Source organism: Marmota flaviventris, chromosome 8 (genome assembly GCF_047511675.1).
Source record: "Marmota flaviventris isolate mMarFla1 chromosome 8, mMarFla1.hap1, whole genome shotgun sequence".
NCBI classification, from domain to species: Eukaryota; Metazoa; Chordata; class Mammalia; order Rodentia; family Sciuridae; genus Marmota; species Marmota flaviventris.
The window spans coordinates 3,279,297-3,304,473 of record NC_092505.1 but is presented as its reverse complement, the minus strand read 5'-3'; the positions used below and the strand labels follow the sequence as shown (position 1 = coordinate 3,304,473).

Genomic DNA, 25,177 nt, shown 5'->3' with positions numbered 1-25,177 from the left:
TCTCTACCTGGCAGCGAGGTGCCCAACAACGACAGAATAAAAAAAGAAGCCATCCGCTCTTCACCCTCGCTCCCCTAACACCCCCTCCTGCGGCGTCCACACAACCGCCCCCAGGTTTGAAGGCAGCGGTTTTCTGAGCTCCAGACCCCGCAGTTGGGCGTCCCCCGCGGGCTTGACCGGGCCGTGCTGGCCCAACCCTTCGGACCTCAGAGAGCCAGACAGGCGCAGGTCTACAGCGTCCGCCGGCCCACAGGTGCACGGTCGGGCAGGCGGCTTGGGGACCCGCAACAGGCCGGCCGCCCCCCGCAGGAGCAAAACAAGAGCACGCGCACCTGCCGGCCGCCCGCCCCCTTGGCGCGGGCCAATCACGGGGCGGGGCGGGGCCGGCGCGCCGGGCCCGACCTAGGCTATAGCTCAGCCAGAGGCCGCGCGGGGCGCAGCGGCAGAGCCAGGAGCCAGCGCAGCCTCGTCTCCGCAGCCTCGTCCCCGCTGCCCGCTTCCTCGTCCCCGCCGCCGCCGCCCCCGGGGCATGGCCTGTCTGATGGCCGCTTTCTCGGTCGGCACAGCCATGGTGAGTGAGCGCATCTTTTGCGGCCGGGCTTGGTGTTATTTTCAAGGAGCGCAGAAAACACACAAAGACCCTCACGCTCGCCTTACACCGCCTCCCTGGGAGCGCGCCCGCTCTGGCCGCTGACCCAGAGCCCTCTTTCCCCGTGAGAGGTGCCTGACTCCGAGAGGCCCCCGCCCTGGCCACCTGGCGCCTCGGGATGCTACTTGCACCCGCCGAGGATGCCGCGAAGGCGGAGGGGGCAGGACTGGGGCACTGGGCAGCGAGCAGCCCCACAAGTGCACGGAGGGCTTTGGCCTCGTCTGCCTCCAGGTGAGGGGCGCGAAGCCTTGGCGACCCAGAGCGCACTGGAGAGGGGCTGTAGCGTGGGCCTGAGGGAAGGGAGTGTCCGATCTCTGCTGGCGCTCACGGCAGTGGGCTTGGAGAGCAGGGGCTTCGGGAGCCACCCTCCGGAACTCCGGCACAGTCTGGAGGAACAAAAAGAGGATAGGCTTCTAGAGAGGAGCTGCGCTGCCTCTGCTCTCCTTGGGGACAGCTCCTTGCAGAGGGGGCGGCGGAGTCCCCGGGGAGACGGGTGGGGGGCGAGCCTGGATCCCTGCCGACTGCCTTCCTGCGCGCTGGGGAGACCCGGGTGGGGCAGAGGCGCGCATCTCTCTTCTCCCGAGGGAACCGGCTCCAAGGGGATGACAGAATGCTGGCTAGACAGTTACAGCAAGTGCTGTTTCCATGCGTGGTCAACCATCTCCCCTTGCGTGTTTGCTCACGAGAAAACAAACAAGCTAACCACAGCCCACCCACCCACCTCGCCTCGTTCTAAGACCTTTCACTTACTTCTGTGCCTAGCACACCGACATTGCAGTTGGGTACCAATGGCCAGATTTCAGGCCATCTAGAGTACAAATAGCAAGTCCTCCGTATTCCAACTGGGATTATCCCGTTTGCCACCATCTCTCTGTGTATTACTATCCTGCCGGCTCCTTCCCATAGGCTGTAAGCGCACGGTGCCCAGCGTGCGCGAGTCCCCCTCCCCTCTCCTTTATTTCATTTTTAGCATCCTGTATTTGAAGTCAGCAGAGCTCAGCAGGATTTGACCGACAGTTACCTCTTGCCTTGAGCTCAAGAGAAAAAAAAGGTAGCAGGCTTTGTGCGCATGCTCTGCTCTGACAACTGCATCCTGTGATTCCAAACAGGTTACTGTAGAACATGCCGCGCGCCAGCTCATTATATAATGATTTTGTGTAAACGGATAGAATGGGGGAAGTCGTCATATTAAGGAAGTTGGTGATGGGGTGGAGGTGGCTGTCCGGAGACCCTCAGGCTAGCGCCCCCCCCCCCCCCCCCGCCCCTGCGAGTGCTCTGCCTTTGACTTGCTGGACATGAAAGGCAGTGGAAAAGAGCTGGGCGAATGGGCCAATCCAGTCCCCTCCTCAAGACATTTACTTTTATCTAGTTGAATTTTGGAGTAATACCTGAAAATTCTTCCTTTTGTGCTTGTTTGTTTACTTGGAATCCCTAAATTACTAATTTTCCCAGCGTAATGGAAAATTAAAGCTGTTGATGCCCATTACAGGTGAAGGAAGTTTCTGATCTTTTAAGTGATGCATAATTCTTCAAGTTGTTTTAGAGCTGCAGAGGTGGCTTGTTCGTGGGAAAAATGAATCGGAACGCTTTAATATATAGATTTTATATAGTAATTTGTTAAATGCTGTGTTACAATTTGATTCAGCCCCAGAGTTCACATGATGTTTTCTCATAGGTAGATGCTAATGGCTGGGCTTATTTTTTTCAGATAACCCTGTTTTGTTTGAAAATCATTTTCCTCTCTGAAAACTGGTACTTTAAAAACAAATTCAGCAGCCATATCCCCAAATGCACCGGTCTTGCCACAGCTGCCTGGAGACCCTCATGGGCCAGTACTCAGGCCTCTCCATGGGCTCAGTACTCAGGTTGACCTCCCCAGCGACTCTCCTTAGCACCCAGGAAAACATTCTCACCAGGGGCAGCCAGGAGCCACCCAAACAGGGTCTCCCCAGCCCCTCGACCTGCAGGAATGAACTCAGACTCTTTACCATGTGTTACACAGCATGGTGGGTGAGAGTGGAGGCCTAGCAGGACAGAGCCACAGAACAGGAAGAGGGACATGGGAGGGAATAGGTGTTTGTTTTATTTTTAATGAGCTCAGGAGGCTGAGGAAAAGCTGTAACCTACATTGCTGGCAACTCTCATCTGAGGATGTTTCCAGAGAGCTGGTCTATTTTGGAGTGACAGGCCACTGCCTCCCATTACACAGGTGTCCATGATTTTATAAATTGGGTGAGTCTGCCGGACATCCGTGGAGGAAGGGTGGGAGTGGTGCATGGCTGGGATGTGATGGGGTGGGACTGTGGGACTTCCTCAGCCTGCAGTGGATTCTCCTGTAGCAGATGACCCTGCAGCACCCACAAGTTGTGGCTGTGGAGAGATAAGCAGGGCTTGAGCCTTGTCAAGGTGGCTGGGTGGGAGCCTTTGGAGCTGGACCCCCGCAGGGCCACTTCCTAACTGAAGAGTTGTGACCAGGCCAACCATGCCTGTGCTGCCCACACTGGAGCAGTTACCCCTCCCCCACTGTTAGAGCTGCGGAGATGATAAGAGGTGTGATCATGGCTGAAGTTTAACAGGCATGTTGTAACTGCGGAGTCAACACCACCTTGTTGACAGTGGCTTACCTAGTGTGTGTGAAGTGTCACTCTTCAATACTTCTCTCCCACTCCCACGTCAGACTAGTCACACCGCTTTGCTCTGCTGGCCCGTCCACTTGTCTCCAGCCCGGTCACCACCCTCTGGTTAAGGGCAGCCCACCCCATCTCAGTTCCACAGCACTGGAGGGGACTGTGCCGAATCCTGCGGTTCCCATCCTGTTACTGCCCAGCTTGGGATCCCTCTGTGGCTCCCCATCAACCTCCAGACAAAGTTCATGTGTTCGCAAGCCCTTCACCATGGGGACCCTGTTTGCCCCTCTGGTCTCATCTTACACTGAAGCCCCCACCTGCTGCTCTCCCCACCATGAGAGCCCATCTCCAGTCCCTGCGTTTCCTGCAGGTCTCTGAGTGTTCCACTTTATATGCTGTTGGCCTGCAGGAGCATGTGCCCCAGCACCTGCCCCCTCACCTGCTGACCTCAGCTGAGACTGTATTTCTTTTTTTTTTTTAAATATCTTTATTTTGTTTCTTTATTTTTATGCAGAGCTGAGGGTTGAACCCAGCGCCTCGCACATGCTAGGCGAGTGCTCTACCACTGAGCCACAACCCCAGCCCTGAGACTGTATTTCTGCAGGAAGACTTTACCCTGAGCCCTGCCCCCACCCCAGAGTCTCCTGTGCCCCCTCTGAGTCTCCGGTGGCTTTTGTCCCACCCTATTGTGATTGTCTATTTTCTTATCTGGGACCAAGTCTTGAACTTGGGCTCATTGAGGCCAGAGGCCATGTCTGCAGAACTGGCTTCATCTGGTGTGCAGTTTGTTAAATGAATGAACAAGTGAGTGAGTGACCAGATGGGCTTGGGCTCTACTGGAAAATCTAGACTCTCTTCACAACCCACAGCTGCTGTCTGATGTCTGCTATGACTGAGGGATGGAAGGGACAGTGGTGGCTTCCCCCTGTGTTCCTAGGAGTTTCCTCAACAAGAAGCCACCCACCTGAGCTTCTTCAGGAGTTGGATCTCCCTGTGGTGGGTGCCTGTGGAGAGGGATCCATAATCCACTGCAGCTGGCATCCAAGGGGTAGAGGTCAAGAGGGCTCTCAAGTGGAGAGGGCACCAGAGCACTCCACCCACCCTAGCACCCGCCCTGGAGGTCCTGGGAGGGAGCCCAGCCGGCAGCGGGTATGGGCGTGGGACCAGCACTCTTGGCTTCCATTTGTATTGCAAGCAGGGATTGGGGTGGCCTCTGGGACCAGGCCAGAGCTACCTGTTGCCCACTGCTCCTCAACATCCCTGCCCCCAAAGCCACGACCTGGTGCTTCCCAGACTCTTTGGAGTCCACATGAGTGACACTAGGGGCAGCAGAAGAGGACCTAAGGGGCAGGTGGAATGGGCAGAGGGAAGTCCTCTGGTGCACGCTTGGTAGACTCTGGGCTACAGGGGTACGTTCCTGCCACATCACCAAGGCCCATGACCACGGAGCTAGCAGAGTCTTCTAGAACTCCTTCAAGGACCCAGCCAGGTGGGTGTAGCCTGAGGAGCTCCTGCAGGGTGCACAGGGTAGACACCAGCCTTCCCTCACTCTGCCTACCTAGGTTGGCGTTTGAAACAGCGTACATGCTCAGTGCTGAACCTCCTTACTCTGCACCTTCATTTCCATTCACACAGGAGTCAATGAGCTGAGTTTTCATTTGGTGAAGGTTTTGGGAGGTGGGAAATGCCTACGAGGCATGTGGTGTGTGGATATCTTTGTAATGAGAAGCTATATTTTCCATCACCAAGAGATCCAGAATTCCTGTGCCTATCTCTCCATTCCCAACCCCCAGTTGTGTTTCAAGTGTTTAAAACCCCCAAGCTTAGAGCTAGATTCTGGAACCCTAAATACTTAGTGGAACCAATTCTAGCTTCTCTGTGATTCAGGCACCTGCCCTCAAGGGGACATGCTAGTAGGGGGAGGTGACCATTTGAGTTTTTTTGTGTGTGGGCCTATTATAGACAATCCGTTCTCTGGTTTTATTTTGGGTTTTTGATAAGAAATACTTAGCAAACCTATGGAAGAGGAACAATATGATGTGTTCCCACTTTAGAACAAATGACAGGGGCATTGTCCCTGGGTAGTGCAGTTGAAGTGACCTGTGGGCAGGCTTGGGGGGGGGGCAGGCGCTCTCACAGAGACATGCTGTCAGCAGCATGGTGGAGTGTTGTGAAAGGCCCCTGCATTTGATTCAGGAGACATTTAGAAAAGCATTCAGAACCCCAGGGCTCTTCTGTGTTTGGAGGTCCTGGGGCTTATTGACTGGGCCAGGGTCACCAATCATGAGAAAAGCCCACCCCTCCTGTGCATAACTGCTTCTGGTCTCCGCTGGCCTGTCGGCCACAGTTCATTTGACTCCCGACAGGAGCTTAAAGGCCAGTGCAGGAGTGGAGGTGCAACCCAGAGGTCAGGCACTTGCCTAGCGTGTGCCAGGCACGGTTCCATCCCAACAGCAGAAGGAAAAAGCCAATGCAGGCCTGAGGCACTGTGGCCATGCAGCCGGACGAACACCTAGACTTCTGTGATGACTCAAATTCAAACGTCACTTCTGCTCTTCACTTTGAGCAGCTCCTTAAACTGTGCCTCAGCTTCCTTGTCTGTATGATAGAGAAAAAAGGTGAAGCCTTCCTGCTCCTCGGTGGTCTTGCGAAATCGCAGTGAGAGAGTCACAAGTGATTTAGGAAATTTAAAAGTAAAGTACAAAGACCGTCCCCACAAACCCCACAGCTCTACTTGTGCATTCATTACGGGATTTCAAAAGGAAGGCACTCAAACAGCTTTTCAATAAATCTTTACCAGTTATGCGTTTCTTAGCAGCCTCATGTGTCTTTGATGTTTTTAATGAGTCGACCATAAACAAATAATTTTTTATGGTGGCTGGGCTGGTGTTATCTTTACTGAAGAGGTGATTCACTTATACTATGGTTTTGTGATTAGGTTTTATGGTTCCGAAGGAAGTTCAGTTTAATGTTTTATCTAAGCATCTTTAATAGAAGAAAGAGTGACGGCTGGCAGTGACAGTGCCTGTGGTTGGTGTCTGCCCTGCTGCCAGAGGTGCTCCTGCCAGAAAAGCGGGCTGTTAATAATGGATGCCCTGAGCCTCGTGCCCGTCTCCTGACTTTCCTGCTCTCTGGGTGCCACATAACACGTCTTGTGCTTCCTCTTCATCTTTCTAGAATGCCAGCAGTTACTCCGCAGCGATGACGGAGCCCAAGTCTGTGTGCGTCTCTGTGGACGAGGTGGTCTCCAGCAACGTGGACGACGCTGAGACCGACCTTCTGAACGGGCATCTGAAGAAGGTGGACAACAATCTCACCGAGGCCCAGCGCTTTTCCTCCCTGCCCCGGAGAGCAGCTGTGAACATCGAATTCAAAGACCTTTCCTACTCCGTTCCCGAAGGACCCTGGTGGAGGAAGAAAGGTAGGCAGAGAGGCCGATTTGGACACTGAACTGGAAAGAGACTGTGGATGGAAGCCACTGGTCATTTGGGGAAAACCTAGGTCTGGGAGTCGGGGGGCTGAGATTCCCTTCCAATGCCTTCGCTGTCCAGGCTGATTTATTTAATTGCTTTATGCCAACTTCTTCTCAGCCGTGAAATGAAAAGTTTGGACTATGATCTGAAAGTTCACAGTGACTGTAAAGTTTTGTGGTGTTATTATAGGTTGAGTATCTCTTATTGGAAATGCCTGGGACCTGAAGTATTTCAGATTTTAGATTTGTTTTTGAGATTTTGGAATATTTGCTTATACATAATGAGCTATCACAGGGATGGATATCTCATTGTGTATAATAAGATACATAAACCTGACCTTTGTCCATTTCATATACACTTTATGCAATATTATTAGTGCACCTACATTTTAACTGCAACATGTCACGTGAGGTCAGTTGTGGAATTTTCTACTTGTGGTGTCATGCCATTGCCCAAAAGGTTGAGACTTGGGAGCATTTTGGTTTCAGATTTTCAGACTGGGGATGCTCAGTCTGTTTAGAGAACTTGACGAGGTTGGCCAGTATCCGTGTGTGCTCATTTCTGGCAGGTGCTCCAGGCTATCTTTGGTGGACATTGTATGTGTCAGTCTATGTCTGCCCTTCAGCTATGCAGAGTAAACCAGAAGGCAGGAGCCACCTCTCAGGTCTGAAGTGTCAGGAAGCCAGCGCTTGCCATGACCTCTCTGAGAACCCATCATCTGGAAGGGCTCTGAGATGGAGGTGCTGTTGGGCTACAGAAAAGCCAAATGTTGGAAAGTGGGCTGTGTAGATAAAAACAGAGGGAGTGGGGAGGAGGGAACCCAGGGGTCCCATCAAGCCACTCTGTGCAGGATGTTGCCCCCAGTTTTTTGGGTGCTCAGGGGGTTATGACAAGCGTTTGAGTTTCTCAGCCACCTTTCCCAGCCCAACTTCCAGCATTCAGAGCATTTACACCTCCTGGGTTGGTACTTCTTTGTCCACCTGATCTGCCTCTTGTGGGCTTTATGTCCACACATTGTCCATCGGGGGACCCCTCCTTTGATGGGAGTGGCTGGGGAGGAGGGTGCTGGTCTCTTGTTTCTACTGAAGCACTAGAAGCAACTTGGAAATCTGAGAGGAATTTGGATCAGAGAAAGTGATGCAGGCACCACCGGAATAATATAATTTTTAGGACTCTCAGTAAATCTGGACTCATCGTTTCTTTCTTTTTGAAAAGGACCCATGCGGTTTTTCTTTTTATTTCTTCTTTTCCCTCATGTCTTTGTTTTGTTTCTCTACCCTCTTGAAACTGAGCCTTTAAGATCGCTGGTGTGGGCCACCTGGACTTGGTTGTAAACATAAGTTGGAACCTAAGCAAGCCTGCTTCCTGGGACCCAGGAGGCCAGTGGTTGTTGGGTGATTATGCCTGTGTTGGTACAACCAGGAGCAGATCCTGTGCCCTCTCAGGGGCCGACTGCATACCACGGTTAGCTGATACTTACATTTTTAGAGCATGCCAGCCTGTTTTGTTTAGAAAAAATTCTGTGCCAGGCTCAGGTTTGGGCCCATTCTTTTGAGCTTGTTGGAATTTCAACATAGAGGTGTAGCTTTTTCTTTCTAACTTGAAGGTAGATTTTATAGAAACGTGTACCAAGAAACCACTGGGGCAGGGTTGTTATGTTCGGCCTTGTTTGTTTGTGTGATTGTGGCCAACCTGTGAGGGGCACAGAGCGGTTTCCATCCCTCTGCCGTGTGTGTGGTCTTGGAGAGGCCATCTGAGGGTGGAGACGGGGTGGGGGTCCGTGAGAGGAAGATGGCTTGCGATGCAGACGTGCAGATGTGTGAATACTGACAGCATCTTGGTGTGAAACCTGGCACATAAAGTCTGGCCACAGAGGTGCCCAGCTGTGGTTTGCGAGTATTGTCCACCTTGCCAGCTGTGTGGCTTGTCCACCCTGTGTTCTCTAAGAGTTCAAACTGTTTATATCCACCATCTGAGTCAGCCTGCAGGTGGTGGCTTCTTGGCAATGAAGGGACACAACTGTCCATTCTCAGTGGCCCTCAGGAAGCTCAGCCAGGAGCCACTGGGTAGTTGCTTGCCCTATAGTAACCTCCGTGGGCTCCTGCAGGGAGGAGGTGGAAATGGGTCTGCGGGACTTGCCCATGAGTCAGAGAGGCAAAGCCAGAGCGGGTGACAGATGTGATTGGCCTGGTGTGTCCCAGTTGCTGGTTGAGAAACCAGTGAGGTGTGATGTGCTGGCAGACTTCCTCCCCAGCTCGCTTCTCCCTCAGTGGCAGCTGCTGGGTGTGCTGGGTCTGTCCCCGTCCTCCCAGCCCCTTGGACCCAGTCCTTCCTTTGTTCCTGGAATCTACAAATCAGAGTCTAGATGGTTTACCACTCCAGCATGAGTTTAGGGTGGGAAAGAATCACCCATCTTCTTGTCACTCTGTGGAAGGGGCACAGCGGCTGGCAGTGGTTCAGGGCTTGTCTATGCTCCTGAGCTAGGCAGGGACAGGCCTGGGACTGAGCAGCAGTTTCTCATTCTGTGGCGGCATCCTGGCCATGGCTTGCCCAGTTCGGGGGCTTCCAGAATGCTGGTTCATGCAGCCAGCAGGAAGCAGTGCCGTCCTGGAGGCTCAGGTGCCCTGGGAGTGTCCTGGAACCCCGGTGGTCCATTGGGCTGGAGGCCACAGCCAGGAAAGCCTGGGGTGTCCCCGCTGAAGGGAGACAGCTGCAGATGTCCTTTCCCTGCCCCCTGCCCCCCTCACAGTCTGCTCTTGAGTGCCATATCCTGGTAGCCCATTTCCCCAGCATGAACAATACAGCCTGCGTTAATCTGGCCAGGCCCAGGGATGCCCTGCAGGTGTCCTTCTGGGCACTGGTGTGTGCGGATTCCTCTCGTACCACTCCCACATGGCACCGCCCTCTCCTCTGCTCCTCAGTAAGCAGAGGCTGCCCCACCTGCGCAGGTGGGCACCTCCTTTTCCTGCTTTGTCCTCTGTTTCTAGTGAGCGTCTCCGGCCCCAGCAGTGACGGGGTCAGGCCGAGAGGCCCAGTCCTAGCCACTTCTCTGCATTTCTTTTTCCTCGTGGTGGCTGTCATCTCTGTGTGACTCCAAGGATGGCCTCCAGCATAGGAGTGACTTCTCTTACACTGTCACCCGATTAGCTGACGGTATTAGGTTGATTGTTTTCGGTTTTTAAAATTCGACTCCAAGCGTTGAGCTAACTGTGACGATCACTCTGGGGCTGGACACCCTGGCGTCACTTAAGGGACCACATGAGAGGCAGAGAAGTTTTGAGAGCTCAGAGTCCGACTGCCTCAGAGCTTGGGGAAGGAAACAGGAAGCCATGTGCTCTGCCCACGGTCAGAGCCCAAGCCGGGAGAAGTCGTTCCTTTCCACTTCCGAGACACTGGAGGATTCCGGGAAAGCCATTCCCTCAGTTTCTCCTGGGACACAGTGCTCCCACACAGCTCAACACAGAATGCTGTACCAGCAAGCTGGGCCTGTGACCTTGGTGGCAGTGTGAACTCCAATGGTTACTGTAAAGCAAGCAGGGAAGAGAGAACTTCAGCATCCTTAGAAGAGAGGTGTCGAGTGGGCCTGTAGCAGTATTTTTAAGGAGATGTCAGGCCTGTGTTCTTTAACCACTGAGCAGGGCAATTGCCAAGCATTGAACTTGGCATTTCACAAAACATCTTGTATTTTCAATTGTAGTTACATTTTCACCATATGATTAATGATGTCTTTGGAGGGCAAAGTAGCTCATATAATAGATTCCTGGTAGAGAGCGTAATTGTGAGAGGAGCTATTCTCAGGAGGAAGAAGCACACCCCAAGGATAATTTCACCGGCTTCGGATACAGTAATTACTTTCCCTCAAGGAATTCGCTCACGTAGCTTGAGTGGATGGGACGGGTGGTTTGGAACACTGACGAACTTAGTGCCGTCACACAGACTGTTGTATCAGGGGATGGACCAGAGAGCTGGCGTTCAGATCACCCCTAGTGTGACTCTGGGAAGCAGCCTGAGCTTCCTATAAGATAGACACCTTTTGGTAGCACTTGGGACCCTTGTGAAGAAGAGAGTCCACATAGCCCAATTCAGAGGTGGAGATGAGAGTGAGGAGGTTTTTCACATAGGGGCTCATTCACAGTAGACATAATGGCCCCGTGGGCAGAAGGCAGGCTTGGGTGCTCTGTAGGCGTGCCCTCCCCCCAGTATCTCTGGACCCTTTCATGCACAGTCGACTGTCTTAGGGCATGGTCTCACCGTGGATTCAGGAGGAATTCTGTCCATTCTACTTGTGAAAGACTGTGACATGACATCTGGAGATGTACCCAGGTCACCGCAGTAGGGAACGTGGGACTTGAAACCTGACCTGGGATTTCAGGGCAAGGTCAATTGTCCACAGGGAACCTTGGGAACACTTGGCTCTGAGGGGGACACACCGTGCCCCACCTGCAGATGGCGTGGTTGGGGTCTGCCCTGTCTTCCTTTTCATCAGCCTGCTGGGATGCGGCTGCCCCTGGATGTGGGGAGGAATTCTTCCCCCTGTGCAGACACCCTGTTCTGTCCCCTCATCAGTGAGGGGAGCCTGTGAGCATGGGGAGAGGACCCCTGGAATGGCCCTGTGATGAAGTTCAGGTTGGGGACAACAGCATTCACACTTGGGGTTTTAGAGTGTTTTCTTCACTGTTCTCAGGTGGGCATTATCTCCCCTGGCCACACTCCATGGAGTACCACTGCCGCTTTAAAACTAACCCAGCCACATGCTTTCTAAAACTCAGGCAGGAGTTAAACATTCTGGGCAGCTCCATGTTAGATTATCCGTACTGGTTAGCTTCTAAGCTGCAAAAATGCTTTTGAACACCCTTCTTAAGGTGAAGTTTGCTTTCTCTTAATTTCCATAGCTATTTTCCAAGACTTGTCATTACAGGCTGGCAAAAATGAGGGGTGAACCACTAGCAAATCCTTTCAGGAATTCCATGAGGAAGGCTGGATTGGAACCATGTGCTGGGTGGCATGACCCAACTCACTGGCACAGGCATGGAAGGGCAGCCCAGGGAAGGGAAGGCTGCAGGGGTCCTCAGGATGGTGGTGGGCTGTCAAGGGCTGCTCAGACTTGAGGGGAGATTGGTAGCCCCCTAGGGAGAATTGCTTTTGTGTTTCTTTGGAACTTTTGTGCTAAGGTAGCTTTCTTTGGGTGTAAAGAGAAATTGCTTTTAATGCTGTAGCTAATTTTTTCCTGAAGTATGACAGCCGCAGTCTCCTTGCAAAGATTCCTTGCTAGAGGCTGGGGTGCTTACAAAGAGGAGCCCAACAGCCCGAGTTTGCCTCAATGAACTCAAAGGACTGGAGAGCTCTTTTCTTCCCCACTGGGCCCAGTTCTTAGATTCTCAGGGTTTGGTGGCTCCCAGGGGACAGATAGGCAGGCCACCCACTCAGGGCCCTGAGGGACAGCACCTTCAGTGATAAGGCTTTCTGGAACTGTTTTCAACTTCTGCCTTAAAGGCCCCCAAATAAGCTTAGAGACAATGTCAAGAATGGGCCAGCTCAGCAGACTCACCGGACACGAGTGCATAGTGCCTGCGTGTGCTGGTTTACAAGGAGAGTCTTCACAGCCAGGGCCTGGCAGCCCCCCTCCTCCAGTCTGCACGTGTCCTCTCCCTTCACATGCCTCATGGGAAGCCAGACCATCATCAGATGACCTGGAATTGGAGGTCTTTGGTTACAAAGCATTGCAGCTTAGGGCGCGGCAGCCTCTAGACCTGGCTTAGATGGCCCTGAGACGTGGGCCTCGGCATCTGCTCTTCTGTTTCACCTTCTGATTGGCATGATCCTTATTTAGGCATGCTAATTCTCTGTCACTCTCCTGGGGAGGGCTCCTATTCTTGAGCCATCTGGCTTCTTCAAACAACTAGGTAGACCTGTGCCCTGCTCAGGGCATTGCTGCCACTGCCTTGCTTTCTGAGGACATCCATGACAACTCATTCTCCCTGAATGGGGTGTGTGTGTGGGGGGTATCTGCTTGCATTTAGCACCTGTAGGCTTGCATCTTGAAAACTTCACATCCCCAAACTGAAGTCCTCCCCTTAAACCAGAACCTAATCTGCCAGGGCAAGAAATAACCTCAGGGGACAATTGGTTGAACATGAAACCATTTCTTTTGTTTATAAATTGGCAGGAAAAAATGTTTAGTAACCACACACCTGCTCCTTTTGAGTTCAATTCTAGGATCAACAGATTCGATTATTTAAGGAACAAAGGTAACCATGCACATCAGATTAGAACTATTTAGGAAGACCACACCCTGCAAACTAGGGTTTGCCATGAGGCGAATGCTCTATCTGATACATGATGGTGAAGTCCATGCTGTGCCCAAGAAAGCTTACCATCAGATCTGATGCCAGGCATTTTGCTCATGTGGGAAGAGGTGTCAGTCGCAGTTTCCAGGGCCAAGGATGGCAGCAGATGCGGCTGCAGGGTCCACCTAGCCTGATCAGCAGTCAAGAGTTTCACTTCCCACTTTGCCAGCTGTGTGTTGTTAGTTACCTTGGTGCTTTGTGGGGTAAAAGCCATTCCCTGTCAAAAGTAAGACATGCAAGAGTAAACTCAAGGTTGTGGTTAGGTCCAACTGAGACCTATATTTAGAGTCCCATCTCTGAGCCAGTGGGGCCTGGAGCTGCCCAGGCTGACCTCCCACACTGGGGAGCAAGCCTCTTGCACCATCCCGACTGCAGATGGCCAGCCTGTCTGAGTACTTCACAACCAGGAACCAACGCCTCCCAGGCCTTAGGGCCGTGTTTGCACAACCCTCATTCTTAGAAAATGCTTCTGTGTGTTGTTTCGAGTAATGTTCATTAGTTGATCCAATTTCTGCTTTTTGGAACTCTGCAGAACAAGTTTTCTGGTTCTAGAGCTCACAAATTGAGGTGGTGGTGGTGGGGCTAACCAAGAACAAAGCAAAAGGGTATTAAATCCAGAGCTACCCTGAGGGGAGGAAATAAGGAGCATGTGGCCCTTGGAGGAAAGGAGGGCAGAGCACTGTTTGAGAGGTGGGTACCAGAGCTGTTTAACAGGGGGCAGGTTCTGGTGAGGGTGGAGCTTGACAAGAGGGGAATGTGACTCATGCTTTCTGTTTCTTGTGCTGTCATAAGGCAACTTGGTGTACTCCAACCAAAAGTCCCTCTCCTGACACCCCAGCACCCATCTTGAAAGTGAACCTTTGGCAGGAGTTTTATGGGATTTCTCAGTTGTTACTTATCCCCTCCCACTTTTTTGGGAGAAGTGTTTATTTTTTGATTAAAAATAACCCATGTTTACTGAGCAAAAGCTGTTTGCTTTAGCACATTGTCTCATTAAGTCCTTTGGGAGCCCCAGGGAGGCGCCTCATATAGCTATCTTCACTGGGAGGAAGCAGCCTGCCCAGGACCCCTGCAAAGTAAGAGCCAGGCAAGGGTTCAGACCTGAACCTCAAGTCTTGACTTCCTGCCTCTCAGTGCTCCAAGGAAACCTCTCTCGGTTTGCAGCTTCTTAGATATACCTAAAGTGGGCCGTGTTAAGCCTTCCTTGCCCTTGAGATCGCCCTGGATGTTCATGGGCTTTGGCAGAGGGCAGCTTTGGGCTCTGTTCAGTGTCCACAACCCCACCACCACCCGCTGGGGGCTGCGCTGGACCTCCGGGAAGGGGTTACAGACGTTCATTCCAAAGGACAGTTCATTTTGGCCAATTGTCCTCTGCCGCCAAGTGCAGCCATATGTGGGCTTTATTGAGTAGAAACCCTCCTTTCTCAGGCTGGCGGGGCCTGGGGCCCCTGCAGACGGCTGGACACACCTGCTCCCACTAGCTTCCTTTTGCTCAGTTGCAGGTGTGGCTGCAGGCCTGCTGGGGGCTAACTGTAGGTGAAGTCTGGATTCTGGAAGACTGCAAGGCGCGGCCCCCTAATGCAGGAAGGTGCGGGCGGGGCCGAGGAGCTGCCGCGCGTGCGCAGTGCCTGGCCGTCATCCGCCGCCGCCCGCGCGGGGTTACTAGCGGTCAACGCTCGCTAGTAACCTCGGTAGCAGCGGGGAGCAGCGCGATTGGCCGGGCGCCGGGCGCTGTTGCTAGGGCGGGAGGGGATGCTGCGGCCGCCCTGGTCCGGGTGCTCGGCCTCTGGTCGGCTCAGCCTCGCGGACTGGGGCCCGTCCCCGCTCCGTAGGCTCCCCCTGTACCCAGCGCCCGAGGACCACCGGGAAGTGGGAGCCAGCCCTGCTGGTGGGAGAGCCATCACGATGGTTGCGCTGACGCCCGGGCTGGCTTTCTGCTGGAGCGGAGACCTCACTGAGGGACAGCGGAATGGCCGCAGCCTGCGCGACACCGCGGGCTGGAGACTCCGGTTCCCCAGCGCCCTTCCATCCACAGTTGTTCTGTGGCCGGGGATCTTGTGAAGGATCCATGTGGGACTTTATTTATAAAGTCCTTGTTTAAGTTCAGTGTAGGGAAGCCAGGAGGCAGGGCAGCCTGGTGGGTGGCACTGGACCAGGACCCGGGCTGCCTTTGGAACCTTGAATTCCCCGTTGAAACTGGGGTGTGGCTCTACTAAGCCAGCTGGAATTCAGAGGGTCATGTGCAAGGTGACAGCTCCCCCACCTCTGCTGAGTCACTCCCATCCTGGGCATGGCAGAGGATGCTAGGACAAATAACAGCTGAGCTTTGGACGTGTTTGCCGCAGCATCTATGATATTTATTTATCTACTGGTTTTGGTGAACCCATAAATGTAAGACACATGTGATTTCTACCAGCTGCGCTCCATTTGAATATCTGGAAGACCTGGGACTCCTGTCCTTCTCTAGACACTGGCCTGGCCAGTTCTTGGGGATTAATCTAGGTGCCTTGTGAAATGTTAAACACCATTGTATGCTTTGCCCAACCTTCTGGGTTCCTGAATAGACACAAGGAGACCATTTGGACTAATGATTTTCCGCTGCTTGCTTGCCTGGTGTGGTGCTGTAGAGTTGGCGTTGCTCTAAGCCTGCACACCTTGAGTTCTTAAGTACTCCCTGTGCTGATGGTGAGCCAGGAAGCCAGAGCTTCCCTTCTCCTTTCCCTGTAGAGACTTCCTGTCCCTATGATCAGGCATTTGTGTTTCCTTTGCCCACTTGATGCCCTCTGCAGGGAACCCACCTAGCCTTCCCAGGCTGGGGGAAGCCTGCCTCATTTGCCGACTGCCTTGGTCAAGAAGGCCCTTCTGGGCACCTTCACAGCCCTCTGCCCCGGGAGCCGGGCATTCTTTGTGTGTTTTGGGCTTTCCTTTTCTGAGCTGCAGATGCACTGTTCTGTCACTCCTGTGTCCCTGCTGCCTGGCCCAGGCCTGGCTCACAGTCAGCACACATTAATGAATGAAATCAGAGAAGAAGTCTGTCCCTGTAACCCACAGAAGGCTCAGGAGTAGGGAGGAAAAGAAAGAGGCTTGGGCACATGGAATGTGATCTTGCGTGACTTCCTAGGTCACCCCAACTCACTGACTCCCTGCATTGAGGTTGGCAGGTAGGGTATTAGGTGATAGGATTCTGGGTTCTTCATCAGGCACCTGCACCTGCCTTTGAGTCCTGGCTCCTCCCCTATTAACCATGTGACCTTGGGCCCCAGTTTGGATGAGGCAGATGGGGCTGGTGGGAGTGCCAGTCCCAGAGTTACAGTGGGTAAGACTGAGGCGTTGCTTCATGAGGGGCTAATGCGTTTGGGAGTTTTACCTCAAATTGGCCAAAGCGTTGTTTTTTACATTGTTGGCTTCATTATGCATTTTTACTCCTATTGATCGTGGTAGTACCAGCTTGGTACCGCCTGGCTCTGGAGCAGTGACTTATTCCGCCTTCCCAGCAGCCCTGCAGGAAGGTTGTCTTGCCACGTCCTGCGGGATGAAGGTGATGTGGCTGGAGCCCCGAGGTCCCTTGCCAGGCAGCCCAGAGTGTCTCCCGCTGTACCCGGGCTTTCTGGTCCCCATGCTCTGAGCTCTCCGTTGTCCCTGACGGTAGAGTTTCCCAGCTTCCTGAGGCTGTTCTCTGAGACTTCCTCTTCCTTCCCTAAGATGTACCCTGGTTTCCACTCATGACTGATATTGGGACTAAGTCAACGCTCACTTCGGGGATGCTGACCAAAGCTTCTTGTGTAAGAGTCGCGCAGTGCCGGGTGGCAGACAGGTAGCTGCAGCCTCGTCCCTGCTGGAGGGCTTTTGAGAACGTCCAAGTCACTGGGTGATGAGCTTTGTGTCTTTGAGACTATTTGTATTTAAGCATGGACGTTTGTGAGTGGCAGAGTGGAAATTTCCACCATTGAAACAAAGCTCCGCAGCAGCGTTACACTTCAGAACCTGCCTCATGAGGGAGGTTAATGTAGGTCATTTTAGGAGGATGTGAGATTTTATCGGCTGTGTATTTTAGTCTGTGGCTAGATTTTCGTGCCCGAACATGGAAGCTGCCGTGCCCGCTGCTCTGACTGGCAGCCGAGGCAGGACAAGGGCAGTGCGGGTGCCCAGGCGAGCCTAGCCTCTGCCACCTGAGGGGGGGGCTGTCCACGTGTAGTTCCTGCATTTGCAGTTATCTCCCGTAAATCCTGTCATCTTGCTGTTTATAGAAAATGCGTTTCCCATTCTTTGCAGTAACTCCAAGTTAATATGTAATAAAAAAACCTTACGATGAATCAAGCCGTGCTGTGAGCTGGTTTGTCATTCTCTCTCTCTGTTTCTTTTGATGAAACAATTCCAGGCCTCACGCCTTGTAGCTAAACTCTCTCAGTGGAGGACACCGAGGTGCTGCGGCTGGGGATGTGGGCTCCAGAGGGGGAGTCTGGTGTGGACCCCTCTTTATCTCTGCCCCGCCGGACAGCACGTGGGTTACTCCCCTCCTGTCAGGAGGAAATTCCAAGGGCGATGATCCCCACCGGCGAGGCCATGCCCAACCTGAGGTGTCCATAGACACCAGCCTACTTCTTAGGAAGTTAGTTATTCATGACAGAATAACCTACCAGTGGTGGCCGAGAGCCTGAGATGGATCCCTTTGGTGATCATTCTCCAAGGAAGCCTGGTGCACAGTCCGGGCTCCGGCCCTGGGAGGAAGAGCCAGCACAGAGTTTGTGGTGCTGGTGGGCTTCGTAACCCTGGGCCCGCAGTGTCCTCAGTGGCTCACCCATATGCACCTCTCTGCCGCCCCATGAGCAAGGAGAGGATGGGAGGTGCTCAGGACTGGCCCAGGCTCACAGGGCTGCAGGTGGTGAAGCCCAGGGGATCCAGCCCGAGGCCCTGGGGGGCTGCGTCTCATGTGAGTTCCTGGGTGACGGGCACCCCAGAGTGGCTTTCTGCGTTGGCGACTATACATCCCTCCAGTGCAGCCTGCTGCAGATGTCACTCAAGTGACAACCTTGGTTGAGTGGCTTCTTCAGAGTTGGGAGCTGGGCAAGGGGCCTAAGCTCTAGGAGGCTCCTCTGTGGTCATCTTGGTGGCTCCAGGCTTCTGGCATCTCATTTCTGAATCGAAGCCCCAGAAGGGGTGCCATTTCATTTTCACACCAGGGCCCTGGAAGCCTGTGGTGCCCTCTGCAGGGCACTGGGGACCCTATGTGTGCTCATCTTGGGCTGCAAAGAATCCTGAGGACGTAGGAGAGGAAGCAGATGACAGACATGGTGTGGCGCAGCATTGACCAGGCCCCGTCCCCCTGCCAGGCCCCATCCCCAGCCGTCACATGAGGCCCATTCTCTCGTTAACTGAGAAAGAAATCGTGTCTTGGTTTCAGAGTCCCTGCCTGTGACAGGTGGACCCCAGGACCAACGCCAGCTGCCAGACCCCACCTTCCTCCTGTGTGTCTTCCAGGGTCATGTGAAACAGCCGGCGGCTTCCTTGGGCCACAGCCATCCTCAGTGAACTCGAGACTTTACCGTGCTTGCTCACTACACAATGTTCCTCCCGTCTTAGCTGACCCCGATCTCACCCCTCCTCTGTCCTCCGGGAGAGTCAATAATCAGGACCAGAGCATGCCACACTCGCTCTCACACGGCAGGCCTGCCCCCTGCACCACCCGTGGCCACCAGGCGCATTGGGCAGGAGGAGGGCATGCAGGGTGGGGCGGGCTCAGCAGGAATCCGCCCCCCCCCCACCCCCCCCCCCCCCGCACAGCCTGGCACAGCCACCGGGGCTGGGGCTCAGTTGCAGTGATGGAACGGGGTCCCTCTCTGGGGATTGTGTTGACTTGGGCGGATGAGAGGTGAGAGCACTGGCCACACCCCATGTGGCCTGCCTCTAGGTCGCTGGCTGAGACCCAGACTGGCCCTCCAGATCTCAGTGTCCACTCGTCCTGACCACAATGCGGGTGGGAATCCTTCCCTCCTGGTGACTGCAGTGAGCTCATGGGGGGCGGGGGGACAGGAGAGTGCCACAGGGCGTTTCTGTGGGGGTTTGGGACTCAGGCATTTATACACACAGTTACCTAAGAAATCACTCCCACACTGTCTTTAGAATGCTCCGAGGTGTCGGCTGCTTGTTTTATAAGAATACCTGCCGCGGAGGGCGCGGAGGAATGAGACCCAGCTCCAGGACAAGCAGGCCGTGTTAAGGGAGACTCTGGTGCGATTTATGTAGAGCAAAGTTAGCCAAGCATGTGCTTTCTGAGTTCCCATTAGGGCATACTGGCTCTTAAGGAAACACCTCAGTGGGGCAGTAGGGGACACGGCACCTAGGTGGCTGATGGAGACCACTGGCCCCAGGACTTATTCGCTCTCCTCTGGCTCTGCTTTCTGCACACTCCACACCGCAGTCCCTTGGGGCTGTCCATGCGTCCTGTTGTTTTTTTGGGCCTCCAGAAGTCAAAGGCTGTTGGAGTCATGTCCAGGCCCCAGGGAATCCCAGTGTGGCTCGAGGGCTTTGAGAACAGGCATCCGGGCCCACCCAGCGGTTCTGAGCTAGAGGGTGTGGGTCAGTCAAGTTTGCACATTAATGCGTCCAGGACACCTTGGTGTTCCAGGTCTAGGAGTCCACTCTAAGAACTTTCAAGGAAGGGATGGCCACTTGCGAGCCACATCTGACCCTTAAATGAAGGAGCAGGAAGTGGCCTTGCCCACCCTTCCCTGATGGCAGGAAGGATTGAAGGGGGGCTGCTCAGAAAGGCTCAGGTGTCCCCAAGGCCTCAAAGTGAGCTTCCTTTCACCAACAGAGATGCAGACCACTGGTCTGTGCTGAAGGGCATGGTCTCAGGAGCCCCCTGTGAATTTGGGGAGCTCCTGGGCCCCTTCCTTCCCAGGGACCTGATCCCAGTGTGCTGATCTGGGGACAGCAGGCTTCAGATGCTGGTAACAGGGACAGAAAGGCAATTGGCAGTATACTTGTTTAAGAGAGTCCATGCAACCCAGAGCCACACTTCACCCTCTGTGTGTCTGTGGGTGCTGGTTTGCAGCATCACCTGGAGGTGGGGTGAAGATGATAAGCTTCCTCATGGCTGATCTGTATCGCCTGTCCCCACCCACAAATAAGGTCATTGCAATCTCTGTCACTGACCAACTTATCCACTGGCCAGTTGCTTTGTGGAATGTGGACAGAGAGCTAGTACTGGGAGCTGGCACTGAGAACTGGTACTGAGGCTGCCGTGGGTGAATGTCGTGTGAATGGAGGGACGTCTGTCACAGGGCTGTCAGTCACCGTGCAGACAGGTGGTGGGGAGGAGGCTTGGAGTGCACCTCTAACCTGGCAGTATTATTTCCTTTCCGTAAACCTTCCTTGTCTTTGACAGAAGAAAAACTGCTCTCTTCAGCTAAGATATCACTGTAGGTGACAAAATCATTTGTAGGGCCTGAGGTCATCCTAGGGTGAAGAGAGCCCCTTAGAGTAGCCACGGGGGCCCTCAGGTACTCAGCACGCAGTGGCCAGCCCCAGGCCTCTGTTGTCCCAGATTCCAGCAGGCACCTAAGGGGCCAGCCTCTCGATGCTCTGCACACCCCATCCTGAGAGCACAGAGCTGGCATTGGGATCAGATGGGAGGCCTGGACAGGGGCTGGGTGGGGCCCGGGTGGGGCCCAGTGGTAGAGCACTTACCTGGCATGTGCCCACATGAGCCTGAGTTCCATCCCCAGAGCCACAGACAAGCAACCCCCACCGTCCACACAGCCAGCACTTTGCTGGCCAGAGACTCGTTTGACCCCTCCTGCACCACACTTCCCACAGTCTAACTTGTGATATTGTTCACGTTATTGTCTAGCTTTGCAATCCTCTCTGTTCCTGGGGAAGAGTTTGAGCTTTTCCTCACGAAGGGATGCAGATTCCCACTGGCAAGGATCATCGTTCACTAGTTTTTAAAATTGTCCTTCGGTTGTGGATGTGGCCACACTGACTGAGCATGTGCTGGGTGCTGTGGGGTCTTCTTGCTGCTGCCGCTAAAGGGCAGCACTGTTTCCAGGACACCCATTCCCCACCACAGAAAGCCTGGAAGACACCAGCAGGGGCCGAGAGTGACCTTCCCCATGGGGAAGGACGTCTGCACACAGGCCGACTGCGGGAAGAAGACAAGCTTGCAGGAGGAGTCGAGGTGCAGGGCGTGTGGCTTGGCTGGAGGCAGACCCAGGAGGGGCAGGCAGGCTCCACCGTGACCACCACCGCCTGGCTCGAGTGACCTCCAAGCAAGACGCCCTGTGACTGCAGTGTCCAGCTTGCCCTAGTCGCTCAGCCAACTCTGCCCACAGGCACCCTGTGGAACTCAGGCCCAGCTTAGGAGTGGGGCACCTGGAGTGAGGGTGGCGTTTGCTGGGCCCTGTGCTCCCTAGAGGTGCCTCGGGGGCCTCCCAGGGATTCTCGACACCTCTGCACTGTGCCAGGGCGCAGGCAGGGTGAAGTAGGCCTCTGGGTCCCAGGGCTTTGGAGAGGAGCGTTTGCTTAGAAGGTCGAGCCTTTCCATGGACTTGGAGACGAGTCTGGTTTATAAAGCGGCACTGGGTTGGGGATTTGCAGTGATACAAATGACTGAGCAGCCAGAGTTCATTCTTCCCCGTGGACGTCCAGCATTCCGTCCAGATAGGAGGCTCGGGAAGTGGGGGAGAGACTGTCCTGATCCGGACGAGCTTCGGGGGGCCGCAGGAAGCAGCCTTCTTGGCAAGAGGGTCCTTCTGTTTGTAGATGGGCCTTGCTGCCCATCCTGCAATCTAGAGCAGGCAAGGTGGCTTCCCCGGCCACCATGGGACAGGAAGAACCCGGGGAGGACAGGTAGCAAAGCAGAAACAGGACTGAAGCAAGGTTCCTGTTTGTGGGAGGGAGGTGAAGGGAGGCCCCTGAGTCTAGACACGCAAATAGAAGCCCCCTGAGAGCCAGGCAGAGAGAGCAGCTCAAGGCCGAGACAAGGCCAGGAATGTGCAGGCGGGTACTGACGTCACGGCCAGACCCTGGGGACGGTGAGCAGTGGAGTGTATTTCCTGGGGTATTCCTGGGGCCCACCCTTGCTGGACATGATGTGTGTGTGGGGGGCAGCAGTAAGGGAAGTGCTGCCCAGTGCCCTTGGCCTGTTTCTCCATCAGTGCCTGGAGTAGACGCAGAACCGTCCCTGCAGGGGGTCTGGAGAGGCGGGCAGGCTAGGGACACTGCCTACAGGAAGTGTGGCTTGGCCCCTGGAGAAGGCTGGGGCAAAGAGGAAGGGAGCGAGGTCACTCCTGATTAAGCGTGCACACACAGGGTGGGAACGGGGTGAGAGGCGCCCGTGGACACTGGCTGAGGGAGAAGTAGCTTCTTTAGAGGAAATGGAACCCACAGTGGGAACGGATAGCCATCCAGACACGTTTCACCTCCCTGAGATCCCTGTCGGGCAGCAAAACGGTTCTGATACTTTGTCCGATAATAAATATTCCACAAAATAATTTCAACCACGTGCACAAGTGAAAAACAGGGCTGCTTTGCTCCAGGGACTGAGAGAGTTGCCGTCGCAGCTTCTCTGGGCTGGGGTAAAGGGTTAGGATCTAACTCCGGGAGTTCTAGTTCCTTCTTCAGTTGCCCTACAGAGAGCGAGAGAGTAACCGTGAGACACAGTGACTGGGTGTGTGTTCCTGATGGCGGGTCTGAGTGCACACGTGTACGGTCATGTTGCTGGTGAGAGCATTTTGTAAAGCTAGGAGAAACCTGCAAGACTCAGGTTGTCCTGGCTGCCCATGTTATGGCCTGGAGAGCAAGGTCCAGGTTAAAAAAGAAAAAGTTCAGGGCTGGGGATGGACCCCACCATCCTGTGCATGCCAGCCAAGTGCTGTGCCCAAGCCACACTCCCACCACAGCACCGAGAGATTGTTAATTTAAAGTAAACCCTTTTTTTCACATTCAGTGTTTTTACATGTAAGTTTGTATCTTATATGTGTATATTTATTTTATTCTGAGTGAGGCGATTTACCTTCTACCATCAATAGAAAAATTTTCTATAGCTGGATTAGAATAAGTTAACAAAATTTTTTTAAAAGTTAAAAAGATGCCAGGCATGGTGGCACACTCCTGTAATCCCAGTGACTCTGGAGGCTGAGGCAGAAGGCCATAAGTTCAAGGCCAGACTCAGCAACTTTGTGAGACTCTCAGCAGCTTAGCAGGACCCTGTATGAAAATAAAATATACAAAGGGCCGGGGATGTGGCTCAGTGATAAAGCACCCCAGGTTTAATCCCCAGTATAAAAAAAAAAAAAAACAGACAAGTCCTGCATTGGAGCCACAGGACTCTTCATTTGATAGGAGCTTACACCTGTGCCACCAGAGCCTTGTTCTACTTCACATTGGACAGGCGTGTTCTGGGTGCAAAAGGGAAACTACTGTAAACTTCCAAGGACTTCTGTTGACTTTGTTCTCGCTTCTTGGTGAGCTTGCTCCTTTTGCCGTCCGAGTAATTTCCAGGGTAAAAATATTTGAAATTTCTCCTCTTTTCATTATGGGGATAAAGCCTTTTTCTTTATTAACAATTTTTAATTTTTTTATTATTATAAGCAAAGTATTTTTGCAAAGTCTGGCCTCAATGGCTCATAACTTGCGTGGCCCCAGGTCCTGACACTGGCCTGGGGGTCTCTGACACAGTGCCTGGCAGCCGAGGAGGGAGGGTGTCAGAGCAGCGGTGGACAGGCCAGTTGTGGCATTCAGCATGGAGGGAGCAGAGTGGCATGGTGGGCAGAGAGAGCAATGAACTTCCAGGGAAGCCACCCCTGCCAGAGTCCTCAGGGCACCACAAAGAGACTATAGACTCAGTCATATTTTGTAACAATTTAAGTGAGATATTGGACCAGAATAGCAATAATGGGGATTGAATGGTGACCCCCCCCCCCACATGGGTATGTCCCAGCCCCCAGGAGCTGCAAATTGATGTTGTTGAGAAGATACAGAGATGTGCAGATAGATGTGATTAACTTAAGAGTCCCAAGATCGTGCTGGGTTCTGGTAGACTAAAAACCAAGGTAGGATTTACAGAAGAAGAGAAGGGGAAACTGATATGGAGACACAGGGAGAAGACCCCACACAAGAAAATGGAGGCAGAGCCTGGAGGGTCAGCCACAAGTCCCGGAGCACCTGCAGCCTTTCAGGGCTGGGGGGCCCGGAGCACTTGCAGCCCTGACACCTCGGTTTAGGGCTTCTGATGCTCAGGCCTGTTGGAGGGTACATTTATGTTGTTTGAATCAACAAGTTGTATGGCATTTTGTTGTGGTAGCCGAGGAAATCAATGCAAGAAAAGAAGGGATCGGCATGGGGGAGGGACATTTGGAAAGAGAGGCAGCTGGCGCAGTGTGGGGGTGTGGAGCCGGGTGCTGCCCTGCTGCCCCGAGGCCTGGGTCACCTCAGACACCTGTGGCTCCACTAAGCCAAGGTGAAGGCGAATGCGGCTGAGCCAGCACTGCCTCCCCACTGAGCGCCAGGTTCCCACAGCAGACCTGATGGAACCCAAATGCTGTCCACGGAGAGTGAACGAGGAGCCCTGGTCAGGCCACCCGACTGATCTGGGACCATGAGAAGAATTCAAGCACAGTCGCAGTGTCAACGAGAACGGGTCTTGCGGGGAAGTCCTGTTGGGTGGAAACCAGCAAATCCTGGGGCCCACGGTGCACTGTGGGGTCCAGGGGGCCTCAGGTCCCAGAGTTCGCCAAATCCACCAGTCCCCTTAGGCCGAGGGTGGGGTGGGGCCGGGCAGAGCGCTTGCCTCCCATGTGCCAGGCCCTGGGGTCTGTCCCCAGCATCACACATGCCTTCTTTAAGGGAACGCGGTTCAGAAGGGAGAAAAGCAGGAGAGTAGAAGGGTTCTGGACGGCAGTGGCACGTGGGGAGGCCGGGAGTGCCCAAGGCCCCAGGGTGCCCGGCTGCAGAGGGGCTGAGGCTGTGTCTCCAGGCCAGGTGGCGGCACAGGCTCCCTCCCTTCTCACGACCTGCTGTAGAGAACGTGGGACAGCTGGCTCAGTCCTGGTCCCCACCCGCTTGCAGGGCCCTGGGGAG

At 54.0% G+C, this 25,177-nt stretch overlaps 1 protein-coding gene across 2 annotated transcripts in view; it reads left to right on the top strand.

Moving 5' to 3' along the window:
* Nucleotides 1–436: 436 nt before the first annotated feature.
* The window catches only part of Abcg1 (ATP binding cassette subfamily G member 1), a 60,310-nt gene continuing 35,569 nt past the window's right edge, over nt 437–25,177 (top strand). For both annotated transcript variants that reach the window (XM_027929018.2, XM_027929019.2), the window contains exons 1-2: nt 437–571; nt 6,454–6,697. In XM_027929018.2, the coding sequence (XP_027784819.2) occupies nt 530–571; nt 6,454–6,697 (286 nt within the window). In that variant the 5' untranslated portion in view covers nt 437–529. The remainder of the gene's footprint in view (nt 572–6,453; nt 6,698–25,177) is intronic.